The following is a 24,563-nucleotide window of genomic DNA, read 5'->3' as shown; positions in this document are numbered from 1 at the left end:
GCTAGTTGGCTGAGCAGGCTTTGGCCTGGTCAGTATTTGGGGGAGATTTCCAAAGAGATCCAAAATGGTATTGGTGATTCAGTGGGTGAATCCCTGTGATTGGTGATTCCCTGTGGCTGCATCTGCACTAGCAAACATTGTGGTCTTAATCATCAAATGGTGGTATTAACTGTGGAAGCTGTGGTATAGATAGAACTCAGATATGGTTTCCTTCCTCCCCCCATTCCCACTCAACCATGTTGTTTATACGTAGGTATGCACCCTTTTTATTTTACAGCTTCCATCAGTGGTGGATTTAAGCTAAAAAGATTGCTAATGTAGATGTGTCTTCTGAATCAATACCTGTCAGGTATGTGGTGTTATAAGGCATTCTCCTGCTTGAGTGAACCATTTTGTAGGTGATACAGAAAACAAAGGTGGTGGTTATTAAAGAACCTCTTGCATTTTTAAAAATCTTTGCTGTATTGGGCTCTATGGATCTGATTCGAAGCCTATTGAAATCAATGGAAAGACAACCATGGACTGTTGGTTGATGTGCTAAATTTGGAAATGGAAACCTAACAGGGTATGTCTACCCTGCATTTTAAAACCTGTGCAGAGAGTCCTTCACCCTGGGTCTACAGATTATGGCCTGCAGGACTCACTCTATGGCAATGTTTCTCAACCTTTTTGATACCAGGATCCGGCTTCCTATACTGTGTCAGGGAGATCTCAGGGACCGGTGCCGGTCCATGGACTGGTTGTTGAGAAACACTGCTCTATGGTACTAAAAGCAGCAGTGAAGATGTTGCAGCATCAGAGCCTGAACCCAAATTTCTACACCGCTATTTTTAGTGCCGTGGGTATGAGCCCCACAAGCCTGATTCTTTAGACCTGAGTTCTGAGGCTTGATGCTGTGGGTTTGAAAACACAGTGTAGATGTACCCACAGGGAGCAATCTTTGGAATCTCAGGAGTAAGTGCTAAACCAAGAGATCTCTTTAGTCTATCACATGGCTAGGTTTGGAACTTGGGTCATAAATTATTCACTTCAAAGTCTTGGGATTGGGTTCCATGATTGTCAGGACCTAGCTGTAAGCACACTTTCATAAGTCATTACTTGGTCACTGATCAGTTTACTCTGGGCTCCTTCTGGATTGCCTGTCAATGGAAAAAAATTTCAAAAGTTCCTGTTGTCCTAAGTATTGAAGTTGGTTCCAAAGGGAATCATCTTTTTGTATGCTTGTTGTTTTATAGTGGACACAAGCCTTTTAGGATGCCCACTTGTGTCACCAGATGAGGTAGGGGCTTCTTGTAACTGTCAGTCTCTGACAGTGTCTATCAACTAAGTACAAACCAGGGCAGTTTAACATGCATGCATGTATTTGCTTTTGTCAGAAGCAAGACATATATGTTTAAATATACAATGCCAGCACTTTTGCATATATCAACAATAGAGAGCAGGGGTATGATAACTGAGACCCAGAATGCGCCCTGGGGTACTAAGAGGAATTTTTTGCCTAGTTTCTGAAACAGGTGTTAGATCCAGCCAGGGAAATAAGAACTGCATTGGTCAGTGTTCTCCTTAACTTGTCTCAAACAAAACTGGAACCATATGTCATGGCACAGTGAAGCATTCTCTCATGCCTGAAAGTTCAACATAGTAACCCAGTTTTCTTCCTTGTCTCTTGTTAGCAGAGTATTTCAGAAGACAGCAAAATTTGAGTTGTCACCTTGGTATCTTGCTTTATCATTATCCTTTGATTACAGTCCTGCCAGTTCTCTATCCACATAATATTGTTCCAAGTTAATTTGCATGATATTTTAAGTAATGTTTTGTGAGACACCCTATCAAATGTTTTAATAAAATTAAATTATATTTGATCTGCTGGGTTTTCTTCCTTCATTAATTTTGTAGCTCCATGACACCCCCCCCCATTAACCAGGTTTGTCATCACTAAATATTCTTCAGTAACATGTATTGTTTGGTACTCATTCTTCTATTATCTTACAGATACCATCAGATTAAAAAATAAAAGTTTGGCTAAAAACTGTGTGTGTGTATGAGTATGTGTGAGAAATCCTCCAAATGTGCTCTAATGGGATTTTGTGATGTAATTTTACTATCTAAACACCTTGACGGTGTTCTTTGAAACTACTATTGTTTTAAAACAGTGAACTGTTTCAATAAATACATATTAATATTACAGTAACAAATATATCATTTACTGCAATTTTTTTTTAAAGCTTTGGCTACAGTTGAAGATTTCCAGATTCGTCCTCATGCACTTTATGTGCATTCTTACAAGGCCCCTACGTTTTGTGACTATTGTGGGGAGATGCTTTGGGGTTTGGTACGACAAGGATTAAAATGTGAAGGTAAGCCAAGTGTTAATAGCTGATAGGTGAATCATGATGTTCTAGCTTCTGCCTTTACAGAAAGTCACAGGGAAAGCACAATGGCAGGAGATACTGTATCTTAATTATTTTGTACAATTAATTTGTTGGTCAGTGATGAATTCAGCATTTGGGAAGGAATATAGATCACTACTTGGAGCTTTGACTGCATATCAAGAAACCTTCCTGGCTCTGACACAAACTTTGTCTGAACTTGTGCAAGACACTTAATTTTCCTGTTCCTGTTTCCTACCGGTGAAAAGGGAATACTACTTAACTTACAGAAGTTTTGAGAGGCTCAATTAGTGTAGAATTTTGGAGTTCCTTGCATCAGCTTTTTTAATAGTTAATGGAGAGAGTCCCAAAGGGGAACCCCTTTCCATAATGACCTTTGTCCAGTTGGATCATGGAAAGTGTTGCAGCCTGCTGTCTGCAGGCTGCCATCCAGGTACTAGAATCATAGCACTTCCTGTCCACTGGCTTCCTTTTCGCTCCTGTGGCCTCAGCAGAGCCTGCTAGTGGGAAAAGAAGTGAGGAAGATCAGGAGCCACACAAGATCTTAGAGAAACCCTGTTTCGAAGTTATAGCAAGTATCAGGCAGGGTCATGGGAAATTGGTGTTTAGCTAAATGGGAAACTCCAAAACTTTTAGTGCAAAGCAAAGCATTATTGTAAATTTACACTAACAATGAATACTATGTTCCCTATTCTATTACCTTAAGTGAATCTAAACAAATTGCTAAATTTGTCTGCTGTATTTCTGGATTTATATTTTCCCCTCTAACTGCTTTATAAAAATATTAATACTATACTTGACACTTTAACATTTTTTTTATTTGAGCTAAAGACGGAATTATTTTAATATAATTTTTCAAACTCACGTTTTCAGGCTGTGGATTAAACTACCATAAGCGATGTGCCTTCAAGATCCCAAATAACTGCAGTGGAGTGAGAAAGAGGCGTTTGTCTAATGTGTCTTTACCAAGCACTGGGCTTTCAATTCCCAGACCGGTGCAAACTGAATACACAGTCACTGCCATTGAAGAGGTATGTAACAGAAAGTAAAAACAAAATACACTTCATATACAATAATGCTGAGTTAAATACATCAGGTTTCTAAGAACTAGAATCAGACTTGTATCATCATTGATTTAAGTTGAGTAAAAACTGGTTCAGATTAACCGTTTCAGACCATACTTGTTTATTTTTAAATTGCTGGTGAATCTTTTACACTATGACATTTGATGATAATTCTGTGTTGTTACAAGGATTGCGAAAAATGAAACTTGAGGTGGTTTATAACTTTTTATATATAATTTTGTCATTCATAGTAATGTGTATTCTTTAAAAACCTTGGGTTAGGATATGAAAAAATACATTGCTTGATACAGATTTAGTGTGCAATTATTATATTAGTCTATAACAGTTAATTGGATACAACACACTACAAATTGTACATTTATAGTCTGAGAATAGAGAATGTTCCACAGAATTCAACAGACACACCTATGTAGGTAGTAAAGAGCTTACATGAGTTCTTCTTACAGATATTACTCATAGCAGTCCTCCACTATTAAAGGGGATGAGAAATTAACACAAGCTCCTGTATCCCAAACATGGTGACAGAACATCCAAGGGTCAATAGGTCATTAGATCAGTTGAATTTGTTACTAATTGTGACAAGTAGATGGGAGTAATATAACTAATATTAATCTTGTTCTTATCTAAATGTCAGTTTAAAAAAATAAAATCTAAAAGTTAATTGCAATTGATAGAAATAGCATTCTATGGCCAGAGTTATGGCAGGTGATCTGTTGCAGTTACAAAATTTATTCTTTGTTGTCTTTGACCACGATTCTGCATCCTAATTTTTGTCAAGTTTCCTTGCTGTTGGATGTGTTGGATTGAGGTTTACTTACTCAACAGATGGGGATAACAAATACTTATGGCAAAATAGTCAGCAGGTAGTGCTCAGCTACTTACAAGTGGGAAGCTCATTAGGACAATCTCATCGCAGTCGCCTCCAGCACCAGACAGTACAGCTTCAATGTCCCTTTGTTACACAAACATATTTATAACTTTTTGTTATCTTTGTTTATACATATATATTATTCTCATTTCCATGTTAACTGTCCTCATCTGTCAATATAAGTTTCGTGTTAATTCAAACTGGTCTTTTTCTAGCTTTATAGCTACTTTATTTTTTCTTGTTCTCACAAATATGATTACTCTGCAGTTTTACACATGTACAGCATTAAACATGATTATTCTGCAGTTTCTTACACATACATACTTCAACATATTCTTACACTTTTAAACGTTATCAGAACAGACTCTTAAAATGAACAGCAGGCTTCTGCCAGACCTAAATATGTCTTCGCTCCCAACAATATGATCGCAGAAGATATACAGTAGAATCTTAAAAATACGACCATCAGAGATACGAACTGATGGGTCAACCGAACACCATGTTAAACTGGAAGGAAGCAATCAGGCAGCAGCAGAGGAAGGGGAAAAAAAAGCCAATACCTGTACTATACTGTGCCTATATTGCATCTTAAGCATGCAGAATAGAAGCAGCCTGGGGTCTGCAATGTTTCCTTTAAGCCAAGGGTGGTGTTTCACCCCCCCCGTCACCTCACTGGGAGGGGGAAGCTGTTTTCACCACCACCCTCTGTCAGAAGGGTCAGTCCAGAGCCCGAGAAAGAAGCTGCAACAGGGAGCTACTGAGCTTCTGCTGTTGCAAAAATCTGGTCTAGAGCTGGAGTGGAGGAGCTGCGCTCTGGAGGAGTTTTAAAGGGCCACAGCCTGTGCACCGATGAGGCCCAAGCTTTTCCTGTGGCTGCACTCCTGGATCCAACCAGCACTTCTGGGACTGCAAGGGGCAGGGGAGGGAGGGTCACTGGCAGTGGGCTGGCACCAACCCTCTGCCACATGCTGCCTCTGGAACCTGGCGAGCCCTGGGGAGAGGTGGCTCAGGGCTGGGGCTTGTAGTGCCAAGGATGTGGGGAGGCCCCCCCCAGTTCAGCCCAAAGGCAAGAAATAGGAATAGGGCAGGAAGCTACTTGCAAACCAGACAGTGCTGCCAAGCGCCACCTTTGCAGAGATCTCTCCCAGCCTCAGCTGGAAGACACTGATTGCAGGGTACTGTACCATAATGTTTTGTTCAGAGTTACAAACATTTCAGAGTTATCAGTAACTTCCATTCCTGAGGTGTTCGTATAGTTGAGGTTCTACTGTAGTAATCCCCTGCATAAATAGCTTTTAAATTTGCCTAAAGAATACAGTGAGGCATCTGCCCTTTTCAGAGCTGTTTGGTAAAACTATTTCTTCCTTGAGTGACTGAGCTCCATTGTAGGAACACCAGACTTCAGTGAAGCAATTTCACTTTATATCAGCTGAAGATCTAGTCCAAAGTCTTTAAGAGACTGTCCTGGTCATTAAAGTCAGACATTATTACTGTCATTTACTATGTACCATTGGTGTGTTTGATGTTGTACAGTACGTAGAGAGAGATGCATTTCCTAACTTCAGAGATCTTGCAGTATAAATTGTACAGAACACAGTATACCTTTTGGCCAGAGACTGGCTGGTCCAGACTCAGAGCAGTGAAGATAAATACAAGTGAGTTATTGAAAATCTTTGCAGAAGTTCATTTGAATAAAGAAGATAGAATAATCTGTTTTTCTCCACCTAATGGGGTATTTCCCCTTTTTTGCATACGAATTCTGCATATCTGCCCAGTGCATCTTAGATTTCATTTCTTTGCCTTGGTTTTCAGTGTTAAGGGGATTAAATTGACAATATATGAGACTGGATTTGCAGTCTGTCAGTTGGTCCTGTGTTACTTTGAATTTTGCAGTGCCATTTTCCTCCACTTTCTCTGATGTCCAATAGTTTTCCATGTGATTGTCCCTGAAACTAAGTTACTATTATTTTACTTTCATAAACAATGCAGTTAGATCAGCAGTAAGGCTTTGATTTTTTCATTTTAGTTTTTAAATTACAAATAATTTTGGATTTTGAATTTTTATCTAATTTAGTAAATTATCCCAGAGTGCAGTGCTTTCTGAAATTGATGGTGAGATGAGGTGGGTTTCTATCTTTGGGTTGATTATATCTAATACCTTGCATTTTGGAGGAGTCGGCATGTGAAATTGATTTTTCTCATAGACCCGTGCTGTCTCTGAGCCTGTACCACAGTGCCTGCAGAAATTATACATGGGTATTTTTGGTTTTGTGTATCATAATCTTTGTGAAAATACAGAATAATACACTTTTTCCTGTCCTCTGCAGGGCTTTACAGTATGGTGCTTCTTTCACACCTCCAAAATTACTTCTTACATCTGCTTCGCCAAGAAGCTGTGCAAAAACATGTTTGCTCAGTCTCTGGGCCAAGCGCCCCTTGAAATAAATTGTTTATAAGTCTGACATGGTCTTATTAGAATCTCATGCGAATCTTCTGTTCCAGCGCTGTCACCCAGAACCTAGTAAGAGAATTCCTTCCTGGAGTGGGCGTCCAATCTGGATGGAAAAGATGGTGCTTTGCAGGGTGAAGGTTCCACACACCTTTGCTGTCCATTCCTATACTCGTCCCACCATATGCCAGTACTGCAAACGTTTGCTCAAGGGCCTTTTTCGCCAAGGAATGCAGTGTAAAGGTAGGCGTTCAGTGCTCTACAGCAATAAGATTAATTTCAATGAATGTTATAATATTTAAACATTTTAAATGAATCTCATTATCTAAAAACAACAGCTCTATTTATAACAGAATTATATACATTTAAGAGAATTGCAGTTTTCATGCTTTGTTTCATTCAAAAAAGGTGTATGTATTGGGTGTATAATTTTGTGAATAATGCACTTGAATAATAAGTTAGTTCACATGTAGATCAGCAAAGAAAGTAATCACCCAAGGATAATTCTGAGTAGCTCAAAAATATTGTGGAAGACATTTCCTCCTTTAAAAATCACTTGCATTTCAACTAGAAGCTTTTTTTTTAAACACCCAAATCCTTAGAGACACTGTCAAATATAGTACTTAAAAAGACTTCTCAGTTCTTCATATTAGAATGCAAAGATCACATTTTTCCTGTATCAATTTAGTTTCTTTCCATTAGGTGCACCTGTGTTTCTAGAGAGAACATCTTAACATATCTTTGATTATATCATCACAGCTCTCAGAACAGTGTTTTATCACATTTTTTCTCTGTTGGCTCTGCATTAGCAGAATACCAAACAGTACAAGCTTTACCTACTCAGTGCATCATTGCTTTGCTTGTTATAGAGAAAGCTAAAAAACCCAGAGTGATGAATTTTAAAATTTAACATAGAAAAAGGTTTACAATCTGACATTTCTGCCTGGAGTATAATAGGTCAGATTTGAGGGCTAAACTACTTGGTCATGTTTCAGTATATTTAAGACATGGTGCCCAATAAATCTTCAGCAATCCTATTTGTAAATAGCTTTTGTTTGAAAATTTCTTTTGGTTTTGTTTTCTCTCATCTGTTACTAAAAAGTAACTATAAAATTGAACACCAGACATCATTAGGTTCCTTTGCATTGGGAAGAATTTAGTAACAGCCACACATCTTTCATCTCTTCTGGTATTACAGCTTGGAATTCTTGTAGGTTGCATCCAGGATTATTTAAGATTCTGAATCTCTATGTCTTGTTGTATACACTATTGATGTGTAATCAAACTACAAAGCTTAAAAAGACACTTGAAATTTTTTTATTTTAACCCTTTAGAAAGTTAAAATATTTTTACTGCAGCTATTTCAAATAGAGCTGGTCCTGAATCCATCCAGACGCATTGGGGTCCTCTATCCCCAGTTTCAGGGAAGTAAATTTCAGTAGATAAGATATAGATAGCAAAAGAGCATAGAGAAGTGAGAAATGGGCATGAAGGAAAAGAGATGAAAAATATAGAGAACCAACATTTTGTGCGGTATGACCCATTCTTCTAAGCTCCTTATTGGGATTCTGAGCATCTTCATCACCGCCACCAGGAAACTGATTGTATTCTGTAAACCTTACTGGAAACAGCCCTGGAGAAAAGGGACAATTGCTAGTTTGACATTTGGTCACCCTAGATTCTGAGAAGGCTAAATAGGGAAGTGGTTGGATCCAGTGTTTAACTACATAGTTTAAAAGGTAGGAGGCTGAACCATTTCTTAATCCTGAGGAAATGAGAAACCCCTGGTGACCCTTGCATCATGTGGGCAGCAGCAGGGAGGGCCAGATTGTTGGCTCAAAAGCAGTCCCGGAGACATGGGAAATCTTTAAGCTGTAATGACTGTACTGAAGGGAAAAATATCATGGCCCTGATAGCAGGAGGAAGTCTTATAACCTTGACATTGGTGTTGAAAGACTTGGTTTCATAGTGGCCATGGTGGCGGCAATGAAGGTTGGGGCAAAACTTTAGTCCCATAGCAGCAGTTAGAACAAAGGGTAAGGAGGAGCCAAAACAGTGGAAAAAAGGGAACTGAGGATGGAGAAGGGAGAGTATGAAAGATGAGAACCAAAGTAGTAAAATAAATCAGGATTAAAAAAACAAAATAAATGAGAGAGCCAGAGAGAGGCAGAAAACAACAGTCTATATCTTGGAAAGAGAGGAGAGATGATAGTTATAGATACAACTACCTAGTTAATTTAGTTAATTGCAGTTGAGGCATCTCAGCAAGTGACTTCATGATAAGATTGTTGACGTGCTTTTTGGCCTGAAGTTAGTGAATAACATGTTGAAAATAATAATGTGTGAAAGTCATTTCAGAGGCTTCTTCTGAGTATGAGTAAAACTAAACTATATGTAATGACGTGGGTTTTTTCCTACTTTAGATTGCAGATTTAACTGTCACAAACGTTGTGCATCTAAAGTACCTAGAGACTGTCTTGGAGAGGTGGTGTTCAATGGAGGTAGGAAAAACATGTTTTCAAATAATGAAATATCTCTGTAGGCCTAGCAAAATACACAGACCTTATTTTTATTACTTTCTGATCCTTTCAACTCTGAGTATTTTAAGGCTGAATTTTATTAAATGCCCTTTTCCACTCTTCCTTTTTTCTTCCTGGAGAAGAATTTGTCTCTATGAGGTAATTGAGAATTAAAGGTTTGGCTTTTAGACCTGTGTGTCTCTGGTGGTTTAAAACTTACTTAAAAAATCTTGGCAAGCTCAGTATACTTTAGTTGAGGTTTCTCTTGAAGTCAAGAATTAAGAACACTTTTTCATGTCCAAAAATTAATTTAAATTGTGCTCAGTTTACTAAGTGTTTTTCATGAAAGATGGCTTTCTCTTTTTGTTGAAAAAAGGGCCATTTTTAACAGAGTAAAATGGAAAACTGCATGGGAAAATGTTCTTTCTCTTAATGACACATTTTAATGGCTAGTCAGCCATACAATATTTTGTAATATGCTAGAAATGTTTGTGTGTATCTGAAAAAAGAGAATTTCCACTAACTTCTTAACATGTTGGAGCTTTGCTTAGTTTAATAGGATTCTGTTCTCAAAGAGCATGGGGGGAAGTGTCTTCCTAAATTCTTGAAGTTTTATTCTTTTGATACCATTTCTCCCTTGGCTGTCCTGACCCGTTCAAAAGGGAGGACGTAAATTTGATTTTCCATTATGGCTGAGCTTTGTGAAGACACCTCCCCACCCACATGCTGTAGTGGGAAGTCAGCTGGCACAGGGGGCAGCTTTCCATTGGTGGAGCATTCCTTTAAATGAGGAATTCACCATTGACCATCTATGGCCACTTTAAGGCCATTTTGCCCCACTCATGTTGTATGTGGTACAAAGTAACTTTACCATATCAGTGAATCCAGACCATATAATTTTACCCGTAATTTTCTTACAAGGACTGTTTTGGCTGGACCTCCCTTGGTGTGAAATGAGGCCTGCAATGTGTTTGTTCTTTATACTGTGTGCATCAGTAATAAAAAAATGTAGGGTTTTAAAATGCTTTCAGGTGTGTGGTCAACAGTATTTTTGTTTGACTTTTTTTTTTTTTTTTTTTTTTGGCAAGACTAGATCAGAGGGGAGAGTTCTGTGACTTATCATTTACTTAAGATAATTCTATCTGTTGTTAGAACCTTCTAGTCCAGGCCAAGATTTGGACATGCCAATGGAAGTTGACAGCAGTGAAATAAACAGTGATGGTGGTCGAGGTTTGGATGATGTAGAAGAGCCCTCTCCTCCAGAGGACAAAATGTTCTTTATGGACCCTTCTGATCTTGATGTGGACAAAGATGAAGAAGCTGTCAAAACTATTAGGTAAGCAGCAACACAGATTGTTTTGCTACAGGCATTTCATTCCCCAATACTATAAAGTAAAGCTGTATACTAAAACACCTGTCTTTTTGCACAGTTCCAAATTTGTTGATTTTCATTTGCAGTTTTACAAAACATTCAGTCCCAAATGAAGCTGAAAACAAAGTCAATTAAAAGCATAGATATATGCTGCGATTCTTTTCTTGAAAAACTTACAGTACTGTGATTGTCAGCCTAGAAATAAATCACCTTATTGAAAAATGGCTAGAACTACAGATTAGTCAATGGAAAATGCCTTGCAGATCAAGATCTTCATGCCTATTTTATGCTACTGACCTTGGACCAAATTTATTCCTAGTGTAAATAAATCTAAATGGATTTAGCTTGTACATCAATTGTGGGGTATTAACAGTTTGAGAGGAAGAATTTGGTATCTGATTTGATTGTCTGATGCAAGCCCAGGAAAATATTTGATTTCAGTCATTGTTCAGTTTGGATTAGGTTACTTTCTTTTAAGTCATTTTTTTTTAGTTTCAGTATTACTTTGAAAAGTGTCAGCCTGCTTTTCTGAAGCCATGTTTGCAAGCCATTCCCACCACTGCCACCACTACTTTCTGGACAAGCCGTTGGTGATTTTTACCCACCATGTTGGTTACACCTACAGATTTAACTAATTCATAGATAAATATGTTAGAAGCAGCCAGAGCCTTGTCTGCAGTAGAGCTAACACTAGTGGGATTTTTTTGGTAAACTTGTCATGCAGGCATGACTCAAATGAAAAAAGTCAGTTTCTACCTAGCTGGACAGCTTATGTCACATGTGTACAGGCACAGAAGACCAGTGGAATAGCAGTATTTATGGATTAGCATAATCAGTGGAATAGAATAACAGTATATAGGTTGTTGGAGAAAAAAATGACCACTTCAGTTAATCTTCCTGAGAGAGCCTTATTTCTCTAGTCCTTCTCATTCCAATCAGGTATGTCTTATCTTTAATTTTGTAAACCTGCCACTCTGTTGTAAGTGCTTTGGCGTTTGCACTGGGGAAACTAGTAGGAGCCTTGTGACAAAATGTGTTGCAGCTGAAAAATCCTGCTATTCAATTGGATGCTCATTATGTTAGTGACATTCAATTTATTTGGAAGCTGACCTTGTCCATCAAAGAAATAGCATTTATAGGTAAGAAAAGATGTCTGTTCCTGAAAACACACAGTATAGTATTGGTATAATTGGTGTTAAATCCCAATGGTTTCTGATTAAGTTATAATCTTTTTTTAAAATGTAGTCCCTCAACAAGCAATAATATTCCACTAATGAGGGTTGTACAGTCAATCAAGCACACAAAGAGGAAGAGCAGTACAATGGTGAAGGAAGGATGGATGGTTCACTATACCAGTAGAGACAACCTGGTCAGTAACTTAAGTTTCTTCACATATCTATTTTATTTTAAGGGTTGCTTGTTTTTTGAGGGTTACTTGTTTAAATCAATAAATTAATTTCCCTCTTATTTAGAAATTTTAAAAAATTTAAAATACTTGTTTACTAATGTATTGATGTTCTTGTTTAGAATTTTATTTGAATGGATTTAGATCTTTACAATAACAATATGGCTAAGCAAATCTAGTGTAATGGCAAGATTCGATTCCCTGTTTGCTAGTCTTGAAATAATCTAGGCTTTTCCATCAACTCCATAAGGTTGCATTTAGCAGCAGTAGCTATGTATCTTCCTCTTATCTGGGACCAGATTGTATTTTCCCACCATACAGTGGCAAGATTCCTTAAGGGATTCATTCATTTTTCCCCCAGTTCAGAACCACCTCCCCCTTTTGAACCTCAGTATAGTATTAGCAGGGTTGATGGGTCCTCCCTTTAGAGCCCTTAGCAACATGTTCCCTATACCACCTATCGATGAAGTCTTCCTTTGTGGTAGCCATTACATCAGCTTGAAGGGTAGGGGAGAGTCAGGCCCTCATGACATATTCTCCTTGTTTCAAGGTGATGGGATTGGCCTTAGGCCACGCTCCAAGTTTCTCCCCAGAGTTGTCTGAGTTCCATATAAACCAATCAGTTCACCTCCTAGATTTTTTCTTAGTCCTCATTCAGCTCTTGGGGAAGCTAACCTTAACCCAGGTGATGTAGTATAGGCACTGTCCTTTTACATCAACAGGAAAAAATCATTCAGTAACATACTCAGACTATCCATAGCTTTTGCTGATAAGATTTAGGGGGCAGCCAAGGTTGTCTAAGTGGGTCTTCAGCTGTATAGAAACAGTTATGAGTTAACCAAGTTAGATTCCACATTTGAGAAATGTCTCAATACTTGGAATTTTAGGGCAGCTATATGGAGCTCCATTCACACCTTTATAAGACTCTACTCCTTGGTAGAGATTCCCAGATTGGCTGTCCTGTAGTCATTATTTTAAGTAGGACTCCTAATACCCCCCTCCAAGCAAATAGACAGATGCTTGTTAGTTACCAAGAATAGAATGCATGTGGACAATCACTCAACAGAGAGAACAGTTACTCACCTTAACTAGCTATGGTTCTTCAAGATGTATTGTCCATGATCCACCTTCCTTCCCCACTACTATAGAGTCGTCCTGCTCTGGGATTCTGAGTTGGCAAAAGAACTGAGGGATAGTTGGGCCATTTCAGCCCTTAATATCCTGGTGTGGGAGGTGTGCAAGAACATCTAGGGTGCAGGCATGGTCCCAGCAGACATTGCTAGCTGAAAGAATCTGCCCTTGCCTGCATGGGGCACATGCACCAAGAGTGGAATGCATGTGGACAACACTTCTCAAAGAACCATAGTTACCTTAGGGTAAGTAATCATTCTTTCCAGTTTGTGGAATGCATCTGTTCTTAAGTTTTAAAAATTGGTGTATGTATCCCAAAGTACATATTCCTTCATGCGTCCAGTGGAAACTGAAAATTCTAGCAGCGGTAACCTGACATTCAGTGTGCTACATATATATATATATATTGTAAAGCAACTCTGTTCTTTAAATGTCTGGAAACTGAAGTTTTAGCAGTTCTGTTTGTGTCTCATGATGCTCTGTGGTATGTGTTGTAGAGAAAGAGACATTACTGGAGACTGGATAGTAAATGTCTTACGCTATTTCAAAATGAATCTGGAACAAAATATTACAAGGTAAGTAATAATACTTAGCAGTTATATAGCACTTGTTACTTTAAAGACATCCAGTTTACTCTCACAGCAAACCTGTAAGGTAGAGTGATAAATATTATCCCTGTTTTATAGATCAAAGCTGAGGCAGAAAGGTTGTGATTTGCCAAAGGCCCCAGATGGGAAGAGCCAGGACTAGAACCTTAGGAACTAATGCTTCCCATTCCTCTGCTTAATCTATTGGACTAAATGTCTCACTTTTAAAATATTTACACTGTTGTTTAAAGTAAATGTTTAAAGTTAAACTTCAAACTTTAAAGTTAACTTAGTATATGAAGTTTCTTAGCAGTTATTAGATAGTGTGGCTAACTGGTGATCAGAAGTTTTAAATCTGTTATATACACTATTTTAGAAGAAGTAGATTGTGTGTTGAACAGATGGGGCTGTAGCTTAGAATCACAGAAATGTAGGGCTGGAAGGGAGCTGGAGAGGTTATCTAGTCCAGGCCCTTGCGTTGAGGCAAGATCAAATATACCTAAACTATCCTTGACAGGTGTTGTAATCTGTTCTTAAAAACCTCCATCATTCCACAACCTCCCTTGGAAGACTATTCCAGTGTTCTATTAACTATCCTTATTCTATTAACTCTTCTATTAACTATCCTTATAGTTAGAAAGTTCTTCCTAATATATAACCTAAATCTCCCATACTGCAGATTAAGCTGTTATGACTTGTCAGATTTTAAAAAGAGAATTTCTTTTCTTTTCTTTTACAATAACTATAAAAGTCTATAAATAACTATGAATACTATAAATAAACTATAAAACTATAAATAACTATGAAAGTCTTGCGCCTTGACAAAGAGTTTAACATTGATGTTGCTCAGCTTTACTATGGGATTTTCACTCCATATTACTTCTGTCATCTGCTCTCTTATTCCTGTAACTTGTCTGCTCAGACACTTGTTAAAAGCTGGGGTCTTTTCTTAGGATAGATGTTGACTGTAAATGTTCACATGGGCGCCTGAATTTACTTTTAAGACAAAACTTGAAATTGTTCTCTGAGTAATTTAAGCAAAATCAGTTAAATGCATTTCTGTATTCTCATTTTGCTGTGTAGCCCATCAGTAAATAGTTGAGGCTTAGCAGATTATTAATATAGTAATATATTTTGTGGTGGAGTACTCAGAATGTGTTTATAATATAAGCAGAGGTTTCCCCTCTCTTGCTGAACACCTTCAGGCTGTGTCTAAATCTTGCAGCTTCTTCCTCCATAACATCTCTAAGATGCAGCCTCTTCTCTGCACGCAACTAAAACTCTTGTCCAGGTCCTCCTCCTTCCTATCTTGACCAATGCAATCTTCTCCTCTCAGACCTCCCTGATGTTCACATTGCCCCACTCCAGTCCATTCAAAACACAGCTATTAAGATTTTCTTCACCCGTTGCTCACATCATGTTGTTCCCTCTTTAAATCCCTCCACTTGCTTTCACTTTTCTACTATTTGAAGGCTATTTTTCTTCATCCTTAAAACCATTCACAATTTTGTCCTCTCTACTTATCTGCTCTTGTCTCTTATTGAGTGACCCTCTCTTCTCATTGCAATGCCAACCTAGTTCACCTGCTTGTCCACTTTTTATAAATGTCTTTGCACGTGCTTTCACATGCGCATGGAATGCCCTTCCCTAACTGGTCCATAAACTTACTACCTTCTCTTCCTTCAAATCTCTCCCCAAGACCCACTTCTGCCATGATTCTATGGTAATTTGCCAGCTGATAATGGCAAGATAGGGTGCTAGTGGGAATGTCTAATATTTATATAGAAGGGAATATTTTAGTTTTTTGTAGTTGTACACATAACTAGCCTAGACAACCACATATTCTTCTCACTGTTGCCCATGTCCTGTCTCCCCCTATTCCTTCTTGTTTTTTGCTCTTAGTTGTAAGCGCTTCATAAAAAGAAGGATGTCATTTTATGTGTATATTCAGCAATGAGGCCCTGGCTCAAATAAAAATAATACTGCTATTTAAAGAAATAAAACACACAGTCCTAATACCAAGAGCCTGATCCCATGCTGTTTACTCAATCTTTGCTCCCCTTTAAGTTAATGATGGTTCCGTTTGACTAAAGAGTACTGGATTGGGCCCTAACTGTGTATGAAGATAAGCAGCAAAGTGGGAAGTCTCTGTGCTTGTATAGAGCATATTTGGGCGTTAGTAGCAATAAAGTTTGACCTTACCAAAACATCCAGTTCAATAACTGTAATGACTCTTAACTCCTTTCTTGAAGTTCCAGTATGTTATAGCTACATGTACATTTTCAATTTTTTTTTAACACTTAATATTTTTCTTCAGGAGATTCCACTTTCAGAAATTCTCCAGGTGAATCAGCCTCGAGATTTCTCAAACATGGTGCAGGGCAGCAACCCACACTGTTTTGAGATCATCACTGACACCATGATATACTTTGTTGGCGAAAACAATGGCAACAGCCATCACAGTCCTGTTCTTGCTGCCACTGGAGTTGGACTTGACGTAGCTCAGGGCTGGGAGAAAGCCATCCGTCAGGCTTTGATGCCAGTCACTCCTCAAGCTAGCGTTTGCACTGCAGCAGGACAAGGAAAAGATCACAGTAAGCAGGCAGACAAGGCACTGTTGTTCATATATTGAAGCTGTTACTGATCTAGGCTCCAGTTCAGCAAAGCATTTAAGCATGTATTTAAAATGAAGTATGCATGTAAATGCTTTGTTGAATTGGGGCTTTACTTAATTTTTAGAAACATAGAATTTTATCATTTTAACTGTGAAAAGAATTCTTTTCATCTGTTGTTGCACCAATCAGTAGTTTTAAGAATTTGTCATTTCCATCATGAATGCATATTACAAAATCTTTATTTTAGGAATGTAAAATTCACACATGGCTGATGCATTTAATACAGGTCATGACTAAAGTACTTCTTGTAATACAGACTTTCAAAAAAATAGGTTCTTACTCTAAGTGAAACTTCTTTACATTTGCAAGATTTCAAATACTTTGTGGTACTGTCCTCCATCACCCCTTTCACATCTGTAATGCCCCTTTGTAGTTACACTCTAGCTGTAAGAAGAAGGAAGGGAGCTGTTGATAGGATGTAAATACTACCAGCGGTGGGATGAACTCCTGCTGCGCTGAAGTAGTGAAAAGGCAGAAGAAAGGCACAACCCTTCCTTCCTCACTCTTGTTCACACAGAGCATCAGATTCACTAACCCTGGTGCACTGAATACCAGATATCCCAGGTCAGTCACTCCAAGATCCTCCTTGTAGCCTCTTGGCAACAGCATTCCTTCTCTCACCCTGCTCAGGCTTATGCTTCCACTCTTGAGTTCTCCCTCAGTGCTGTCCACTGCTGGGACCCAACCTGCTCCTTCATCCTCCTCTAGAGGTGTCATAAATTTGCAAGGAAGCCTGGGATGAATTAATTTACCTCTGACAATATCAAATCCCTGCCTATTCTGTGTGGGTAGGGATGTCAATGGCAGAGTGGCACTCAGATGCTGCCCCCAATCAAAGAGTGAAGGTAGATTTTGAAAACACAAAATATGCTCTGAAATTAGTGTGATGTATATCTAGAAACACCATATTGGTATTTAACTACAATGAGGTATTGCTTCTGTGAAAGAGCTATTGTAACCATTTCTTTTAAATATATATAAATCACCTTCTCAGTATTAACTCTGACGATACTAATGTAGACCAAAGCCCTTTTTGGTATTAAAAAAAGCCAAAAGTAATTATTTGTAACCCTTCTGATAACATGCTATATCCTAGAAACCAGTCATTTCAGAGTATTTGTTAGCTACAGTGAACATAAGTCTGACTATACACAGTAAAATTATAAAGAATATAGATAGATCAACTGCTACATACATCTATCATATCACATGAAAATTTCTTAGAAATTTGTTTTCTAGTCACTCTTTTTAATATCTGCACTGTGGATTTAGTGTTTTGGTTTATGTATGCATGTAAGGAGCTTGCAGATGATTGTTCTCTTAATTGATGGATCACTGACATACTACTGCTATCCTTCAAAAAGTACAGCTCTCCAGGTCTTTGTCTTAATATAATTAGAATAGCAAAGCTACCCAGTGCGTGCAGCTTGACTTAAGTTAGGAGGGAAGGAGAGTGGAAGTAGATTCAATATACTATTACGTCATATAGTTGTACACAGTATAGTTGTAGCCTTGTCGGTCCCAGGGTATTAGACAAGGTGTGAGGAAATATCTTTTATTTGACAAGCTCTGTGTGGCTCAAAAGCTTGACTTTCTCATCAACAGAAGTTGGTCCAATAAAAGTTATTACCTCATCCACCATGTCTTGCTAATTATCTCATCTAGGTAGCTTTTGAGCGAGTACTTTGAATGTAAATTAATGATAGTATTGGGTAGCATAAATTATGCTCTTAATCCTCAGATACATGGTCAGTGGAGAATTGCTAGTCTACATATTATTTTTTATACATGAACCAGTTTGTGGAAGTTAGTGGCTCATCATTCACCTGCATGGTAACTGGACTGATTTCACGCTCTCCAAGCATCCCTGTAGATGGGTGTCACATGTAGTCTTAAATATCTCCAGTAATGGTGATTTTACAAACTTCCTCTTCCATTTAATCTTCTTTATCCTTGCTGCAGTTTAGACAATGTGTATTTTGATCTTATTTTCTACATTTCTTACAATTTTTGTTTCTCACTTCTTGAACTCACTTGTTTCTTGGCCAAAATTGAATACTTTGTCCCAGCTGAGGCCTAACCAGTCTCAAGTAGAAGAGGACAATCATTAGGCATGCATGAACCTGTAGAGGTTCTGGTTCAGGTGCAAAATTCAGAGGAACCTAATCCCAATTAGTTGGTATTAGTTATCATGCCAGTTCTGTAGAGCCTTGCCTTGAGGGTGGAGTATTGATGACAAGAGAGGAAGCAACAGGTTTTCTGTTTGTGCTCTGGAATTGTGTTCCTAGAGCATCTGGCATGATGGTGTCCCCTTACCATATACCTAACATTCATATTGTCCATTAATTTGTTCAGCATTCTCTGAAAGTTCACTTCATAGTTTATCTGTCCTTTTGTCTGAGAAGCTTGACTCCAGCCTGAAGTCAAAGGAAAAGGCAATTCTTGCTATGTTGTATCTCTTTTCTTGCCCTGTACATCTTGAGTTTATACTCCTAAACCTCATGTCTAAGTTCGTTGTCTGGTGAAGACTTACTGTAGAAATTCTGTGTGCTTTCAACTATCCACATATGCTTCTTTTACTTGGAGAGGTCTCTGATCAACCTTCCAGATTTGTGGTCAAATTTAGGAGATTTTTGTCCTCCTACAGCAGATCTACAAAACTAACGTTTAGAATAGAACTCTCTCAAACAATGATCATGCTCGTCTGTATCTGACTTGATTTAATATTTTCCTTCTCTTAGTTACTTACATTTATCTACTCAATTACATATTTGTTCCTTAGCTCTGCAGACAGCTAACAATCCCTTTGGTTAAGATAAATGATGTTTTACTTTGTCACTTGATTACTTTTCTGTATCACTATCAGAGAATTGCTGCCATTTATAATGCAGTAGGCAGATTACTTTTGTCTTCCGTTTCCATCTCCTGGCCTTGTATAAATGGTTCTACTCTTTTTACCTGTTTTCCCACCAATTTTGGCATTTTACTAATCCCAAACTATTGTTTCAAAAAACAAAACCCAGGCCAGTTTTGTCTAAATCAACATGTGACTTTTGAGTCTGCATATATATTGTTCCTGCAGAACAACAGTGCACAGCCTTTCACCCTGGCTACACTGCTAGAAGTCAATTAAATGATTTTTAACCAGTAGCAAAGCTTGACTTTCTATTCTCTTATATTGTTATATTTTCCTTCTTATTGCAGAGGAGTTATCTCTCAGCATCTCTGTTTCAAATTGCCAGATCCAGGAGAATGTGGTGAGTCATATGCAAAATCAGTATTATGTACCCAAACTCTTTTAAAACAATTGATAGTAAGTAAGAATGTCTCATAAAATGGTCAGAGTTAAAACATCTAAAGGTCTTACAGCTATGGAACTCTTTGTTCTCATTAGGCACATAAAAGCAATCTCCCTTATGACATTGTTGATTTTTTGGTAAGCGTGTGTCACCACATTTAATACAATGACTAGAATTTCCTGAGAGAAAGTTCCTTCCCTTTTATTTCTTTTCCAAAATAATGACACACACAAAATGTGAAAAACAAATTTGTGGGTGATACAATAATGCTCCAAATACCTTATTTTTTTATATTTTCCGTTACTTAAGGGCAGGAGATGTTAATGAAAAATAATAAATGTTAGTAGACAGGTTTTTAACCTTTTGTTTGACTGTCTTTTATTAGAACCCAGAACAAATTGAACTTAACAATATGTTCTGTAATTTTTAAGAATGAGACAGCAGAGATTCACCAACATTTAGAATAATAGGTGGATGCTTTGTATCTGTCAGTTAATACAAAATCATTAATTTTCTTTACTGTCACCATACTTTGCGTTAAACACAAAGAGGCAGATCTTCTGTGGAGAGGTGTCAACTTACACCAGCTTTAGATCTGCCCCATAGTTTAAAAAAACCAATCCAATAATTTTATTTTCAAACGGTTTTTTAAAAGCATGATTAACAATTTAATAGCACCATTGAATCTCCAAATACCCATTTGTTCTCTGATTGCTCCTAATGTTTGTGGCTTATCTTTTTCATGCAATAGGATATCAGTTCTGTATATCAGATCTTTGCTGATGAGGTGCTAGGTTCCGGTCAGTTTGGCATTGTATATGGAGGTAAGTTACTGTGAACTTCTACTATGCATGTGCTCATGCTGGAGGTGTATTTGATTAGTGTTCCTACATTAGCTAACAGTCACATTTCATGTGTCTACTCATAGCCTACTTGTCCCAATGACATACAGCTCTTCTGCCGTAATCCTTTATGTTAAAGTGCTTAAGTTACCACATATTATTTGTTTATAATGTTGAAAGCATGAACAAATGAAATCCTGGAAATGAGACAAAATCATCTGAACCATCTTGCTAGTTTTCTTTCATTTCATGTCTCCTCTTCCCAGAGCAGAATCATTGTTACTTGTTAAGACTTGATCTACCAGAAAGCAAGGAAGGAGGCAAAAGAACAATAATTAAAGGTCAATGTAAAGAAAGCAACTATCCTTTCCATTTCGCTTCCATTGTCTAGAAAGCATTGAGACTTTAATTCTTCTGTATATTAGTTGTACTGTTAATACTTTTCTCCTTACTCTAAAAGTTTTGTGATGGAGATATAAGTTGATGGGCTGGTAGCTGTATATGAGTCTTGATAAAAACTTCTTTTGCCTCTGGACTCCAGGGAAAATGGTAACATGACATTTTGTGTAAGGATTCTCTTTCAAGATGGAAAAAGATTGTGACAGAATTAGAGAAATTTTCCTGTTGTATTCATTTTCATTTTCTGATCTACTCCCAGACTTACTCTGTCCTTTTTATAGAAACCCCTCTTGATGTTTACTACAATTATTCCTTGATTCAATTACTTATTTTAGTCAATATGTTTAATGCTTGTATGAATCATTTTGTCCAAATTCCTTTTTAGTTCACGCCACCATTTGAAAATGTATGTATGGTGTAGCACACTCTTAAGACAATAAAATCACAAAGAAAATGAGAGAGCAAGAAAAGAAAATATAACCATAGTCTTATATGAGTGCTACTGACTACATTGATCTCTTTATTGATGAGACAAGGTGGGTGAGGTACTATCTTTTGTTGGACCAACTTCTGATGAAGAGAGACAAGCTTTTGATCTTACACATAGCTCTTTGTCTTCTGAAGAAGAGTTCTGTGTAAGCTCAAAAGTGTGTGTGTGTCTCACCAACAGAAGTTGGTCCAATACAAGATATTACCTCATCCACCTTCCTTCTCTAATATCCTGGGACCAACACTGCTATGTGATTTTTACCTACAGTTCATAGCTTGGATCTGGTAACCATAATATTCTTATTCTTTTTTCTTTTCCTGAGTTTATTAAAATAAAAACTTGGATCAACTTTCTTCTAGTCAGAATATAATGAATAAATTAATACTTTTGGTTTTGTTGTCGTGTTCCTATATTTTTAGAAAATTTCATATAGAGCATCCTATTGATTCAGTTATTTTTAAGTGTGAGAAATTTTTGCTTTTTTGCAGAATGTAGGACAAAATTTTGAACTTGTAGGTACTGAAAATCTAATACATTTGGGGGTATTGATACCTAGCTTTTATTTCTATTTGTCCCTCTATTTCCCATTACCTTTCATTTTTGAAAGGTGTTAAACATTTTGTGGGGTTTGGGAGGAAATTTGGGTGATTTCTTATTGATTTAAGAATTGACAGCAATACTATATCACAGGGCTGTGTTTAAAGCAGTTTTGAATGCATCTATTTAATGTTAATCCTTCAGCTGTGTGAGAGCACAGCTCTAGTCTGTTCTCCTTATTTAACCAAATATTATCTTCTGGTTTGATGTTCCTTAATCAAGTCCTGTATCCAGAAGGAATTTGTCTAGTCCACTGTTGACCTTATTTCTGTGGTATTTTGGAATAATTTGATGTTTAGTGGAGCTAGAACTCTCTCCCTTTGAATTTTAGATTTTTTAACCCTTACAATTTATGTCATTTTAAGAATTGCTGTATGTCATCCCAGGGTTTTATTTGGTATTGATACTGAATGACTCAAAATAATCTCCTAAAATCCTTGGAAGGATTTCAACCTTTATGCCATTTCTTCTATCAATCCAGGATATATTTCAACCTTTTCATTATACTAGGCTCTTCTAATCTGATTTATTATTTTTACTTTTCAATTATGAAGTCTGTTTGGCTACCTTGTTGCCATTTGGAACTTCAGTCAGGCCTCCATTAAGTCTACTTCATTTTGTCCAGTGGAAATAAGCCTTTTTTTCTTTTCTTTTTTTTTTTTAAACCCTTTATTCACCATGTAAATCTTTAAGGCAGGTACGGTATCATGTTGATTGCTCCATGCAACAACCTTCAGGAGCATTTCCTATACCCTGACTAAGCCATGATCACCAGTACTGAATACTAAACTCAAGGTGAGGTCTAGCTAGGTTGTTTATATAGCAGTAGTTTAACCTCCTTGTAGTATTTGTCTAGCAGTTCACCGTAGCATTCTATGTGCCTCTTACACTATAGCTGTGCACTTTTCTGTATATTTTATACATTTTTCTAAAATAGTTTTCAGCACTTTCACTGAGCAGACATTCCCTCTTATTTTTGTTACAAACTCATTCTAGATTTAAAATTAATTTGTGTGTGAGATTACTAAGGACCTTCTGTGTCTGATCTCCTTAACATACCCTCTTCATTGAGGGTTTAATGCTAACATTACAGGAAACAACTGAGCATGGATGGGGGGGTACTGGGTGGCATGATCAGTATTTGAGACATCCTGTCTGTGTAGGGATGTTTTCCATTGAGATTAAACATAGCACATCGAGACACACACACACTGCAGGAACCAGCCTGTTTTCCCTAACCACAGTCAATTAGAGCTTTCTGATGGCAGCACTCCTGCTGGGGGGCTGCCATATCCCTCTTCATGTAGACTGCACCCTGTTGGAGTTATGGCATGTCAGCCAGTGAATTAACTGGATGTACCTTCTAGCACATTCCTGCACATTGTGGAAGTATCATTTGGCTGCTGGGACAAAAGGACAAGAATTCTTATACCTTCTCCCATCCCCACCCTGAGCATCGCATAGATGAGGCCAGGATTTTATGGGTTTATGTGGGACTTAATGGCCTATAGGTCTTTTGCAGGTAATCTGCATGGGATGAATTTCACTTATATAGTAGCAATGCACAGATTGGACAGCAAAGCAACAGTCACTTTAAGTTCATGCTGCAGAACAAATCCTGCATTTCAGGATTTAGAGTACTTGCTGTTACACTTATATTCATATCCCAGTTATAATTATCAACTCAGGAGCGTATTAAAATTTTATGATTGTGTAAAATGTACCATTTCCACAAAAAGGGCACCTTTCCACTGTAACTTTGTTATAAGTGATTTTCTACTGTGTGATGGGCGGTGCTATTTGTCTTTTAGGAAAACATAGGAAGACTGGAAGGGATGTGGCTATTAAAGTTATTGATAAAATGAGATTCCCCACAAAACAGGAAAGTCAGCTTCGCAATGAAGTTGCCATTCTGCAGGTACAAAAATACATTTTAAATAAAATCCACATTTGAGTTTTGCATCCCAGCAAAGGAAAAGATGGTTATTTCTGTGATTCTCTGACATGTGCTTAAGTGCTTTGCTGAGATGGGCATAAGACAGAATCCTTGAAATCTGAGCCTCTCTGTTAGAGGGGGCTCTGAAAAACAGAGTCTGTGAGCAGCTAGTAGCAGAGTTGTCAGCTTATTGCTGGCAGCTTTAGGCTTTCTGGTGCTTCCCTGAAGTAGCAGGAAGCAGCTGAAATTCATGTGACTTCTGTTTGTCCTCAATTGACTGAACGACTTGCCCATCAGTCTATACAAATGTTTGCTTTTTCCCTTTCTATTCTATTTGTATCATATACAAAATCAGCCGCTTCAAATATAATTTTCTTTTCAAGACAAAAGTAATGTTAATACTGGCAATTGGCATATTTCATTTGTTAAATCTTGCCACCTTGAAATGTTTCCTTTTGCCTCATACCCTTTATTTCTAATCCCTAACTCTCCATTTATGTATGCTTTCTGATTTTGTAA

At 37.6% G+C, this 24,563-nt stretch overlaps 1 protein-coding gene across 5 annotated transcripts in view; it reads left to right on the top strand.

Moving 5' to 3' along the window:
- Positions 1 to 24,563, top strand: part of PRKD3 (protein kinase D3) — a 73,971-nt gene that overhangs the window by 35,078 nt on the left and 14,330 nt on the right. For 4 of the 5 annotated variants that reach the window (XM_067562692.1, XM_067562687.1, XM_067562688.1 and 1 more), the window contains 11 exons: positions 2,226 to 2,357; positions 3,264 to 3,421; positions 6,846 to 7,035; positions 9,216 to 9,293; positions 10,464 to 10,647; positions 11,929 to 12,052; positions 13,717 to 13,794; positions 16,124 to 16,400; positions 19,686 to 19,738; positions 20,532 to 20,604; positions 23,920 to 24,026. In XM_067562692.1, the coding sequence (XP_067418793.1) occupies positions 2,226 to 2,357; positions 3,264 to 3,421; positions 6,846 to 7,035; positions 9,216 to 9,293; positions 10,464 to 10,647; positions 11,929 to 12,052; positions 13,717 to 13,794; positions 16,124 to 16,400; positions 19,686 to 19,738; positions 20,532 to 20,604; positions 23,920 to 24,026 (1,454 nt within the window). Of the gene's footprint in view, positions 1 to 277; positions 350 to 2,225; positions 2,358 to 3,263; positions 3,422 to 6,845; positions 7,036 to 9,215; positions 9,294 to 10,463; positions 10,648 to 11,928; positions 12,053 to 13,716; positions 13,795 to 16,123; positions 16,401 to 19,685; positions 19,739 to 20,531; positions 20,605 to 23,919; positions 24,027 to 24,563 lie in introns of all 5 variants that reach the window. The other variant, XM_067562690.1, reaches the window with a different exon arrangement.

The sequence above is a fragment of the Emydura macquarii genome, unplaced genomic scaffold (genome assembly GCF_026122565.2).
Source record: "Emydura macquarii macquarii isolate MOO-44397 ecotype Brisbane River unplaced genomic scaffold, CSIRO-AGI_Emac_v2 contig_2457, whole genome shotgun sequence".
Classification (NCBI taxonomy): domain Eukaryota; kingdom Metazoa; phylum Chordata; order Testudines; family Chelidae; genus Emydura; species Emydura macquarii.
Note: the sequence above shows the minus strand (reverse complement) of the source record. Positions and strands in the feature narration are given on the sequence as shown.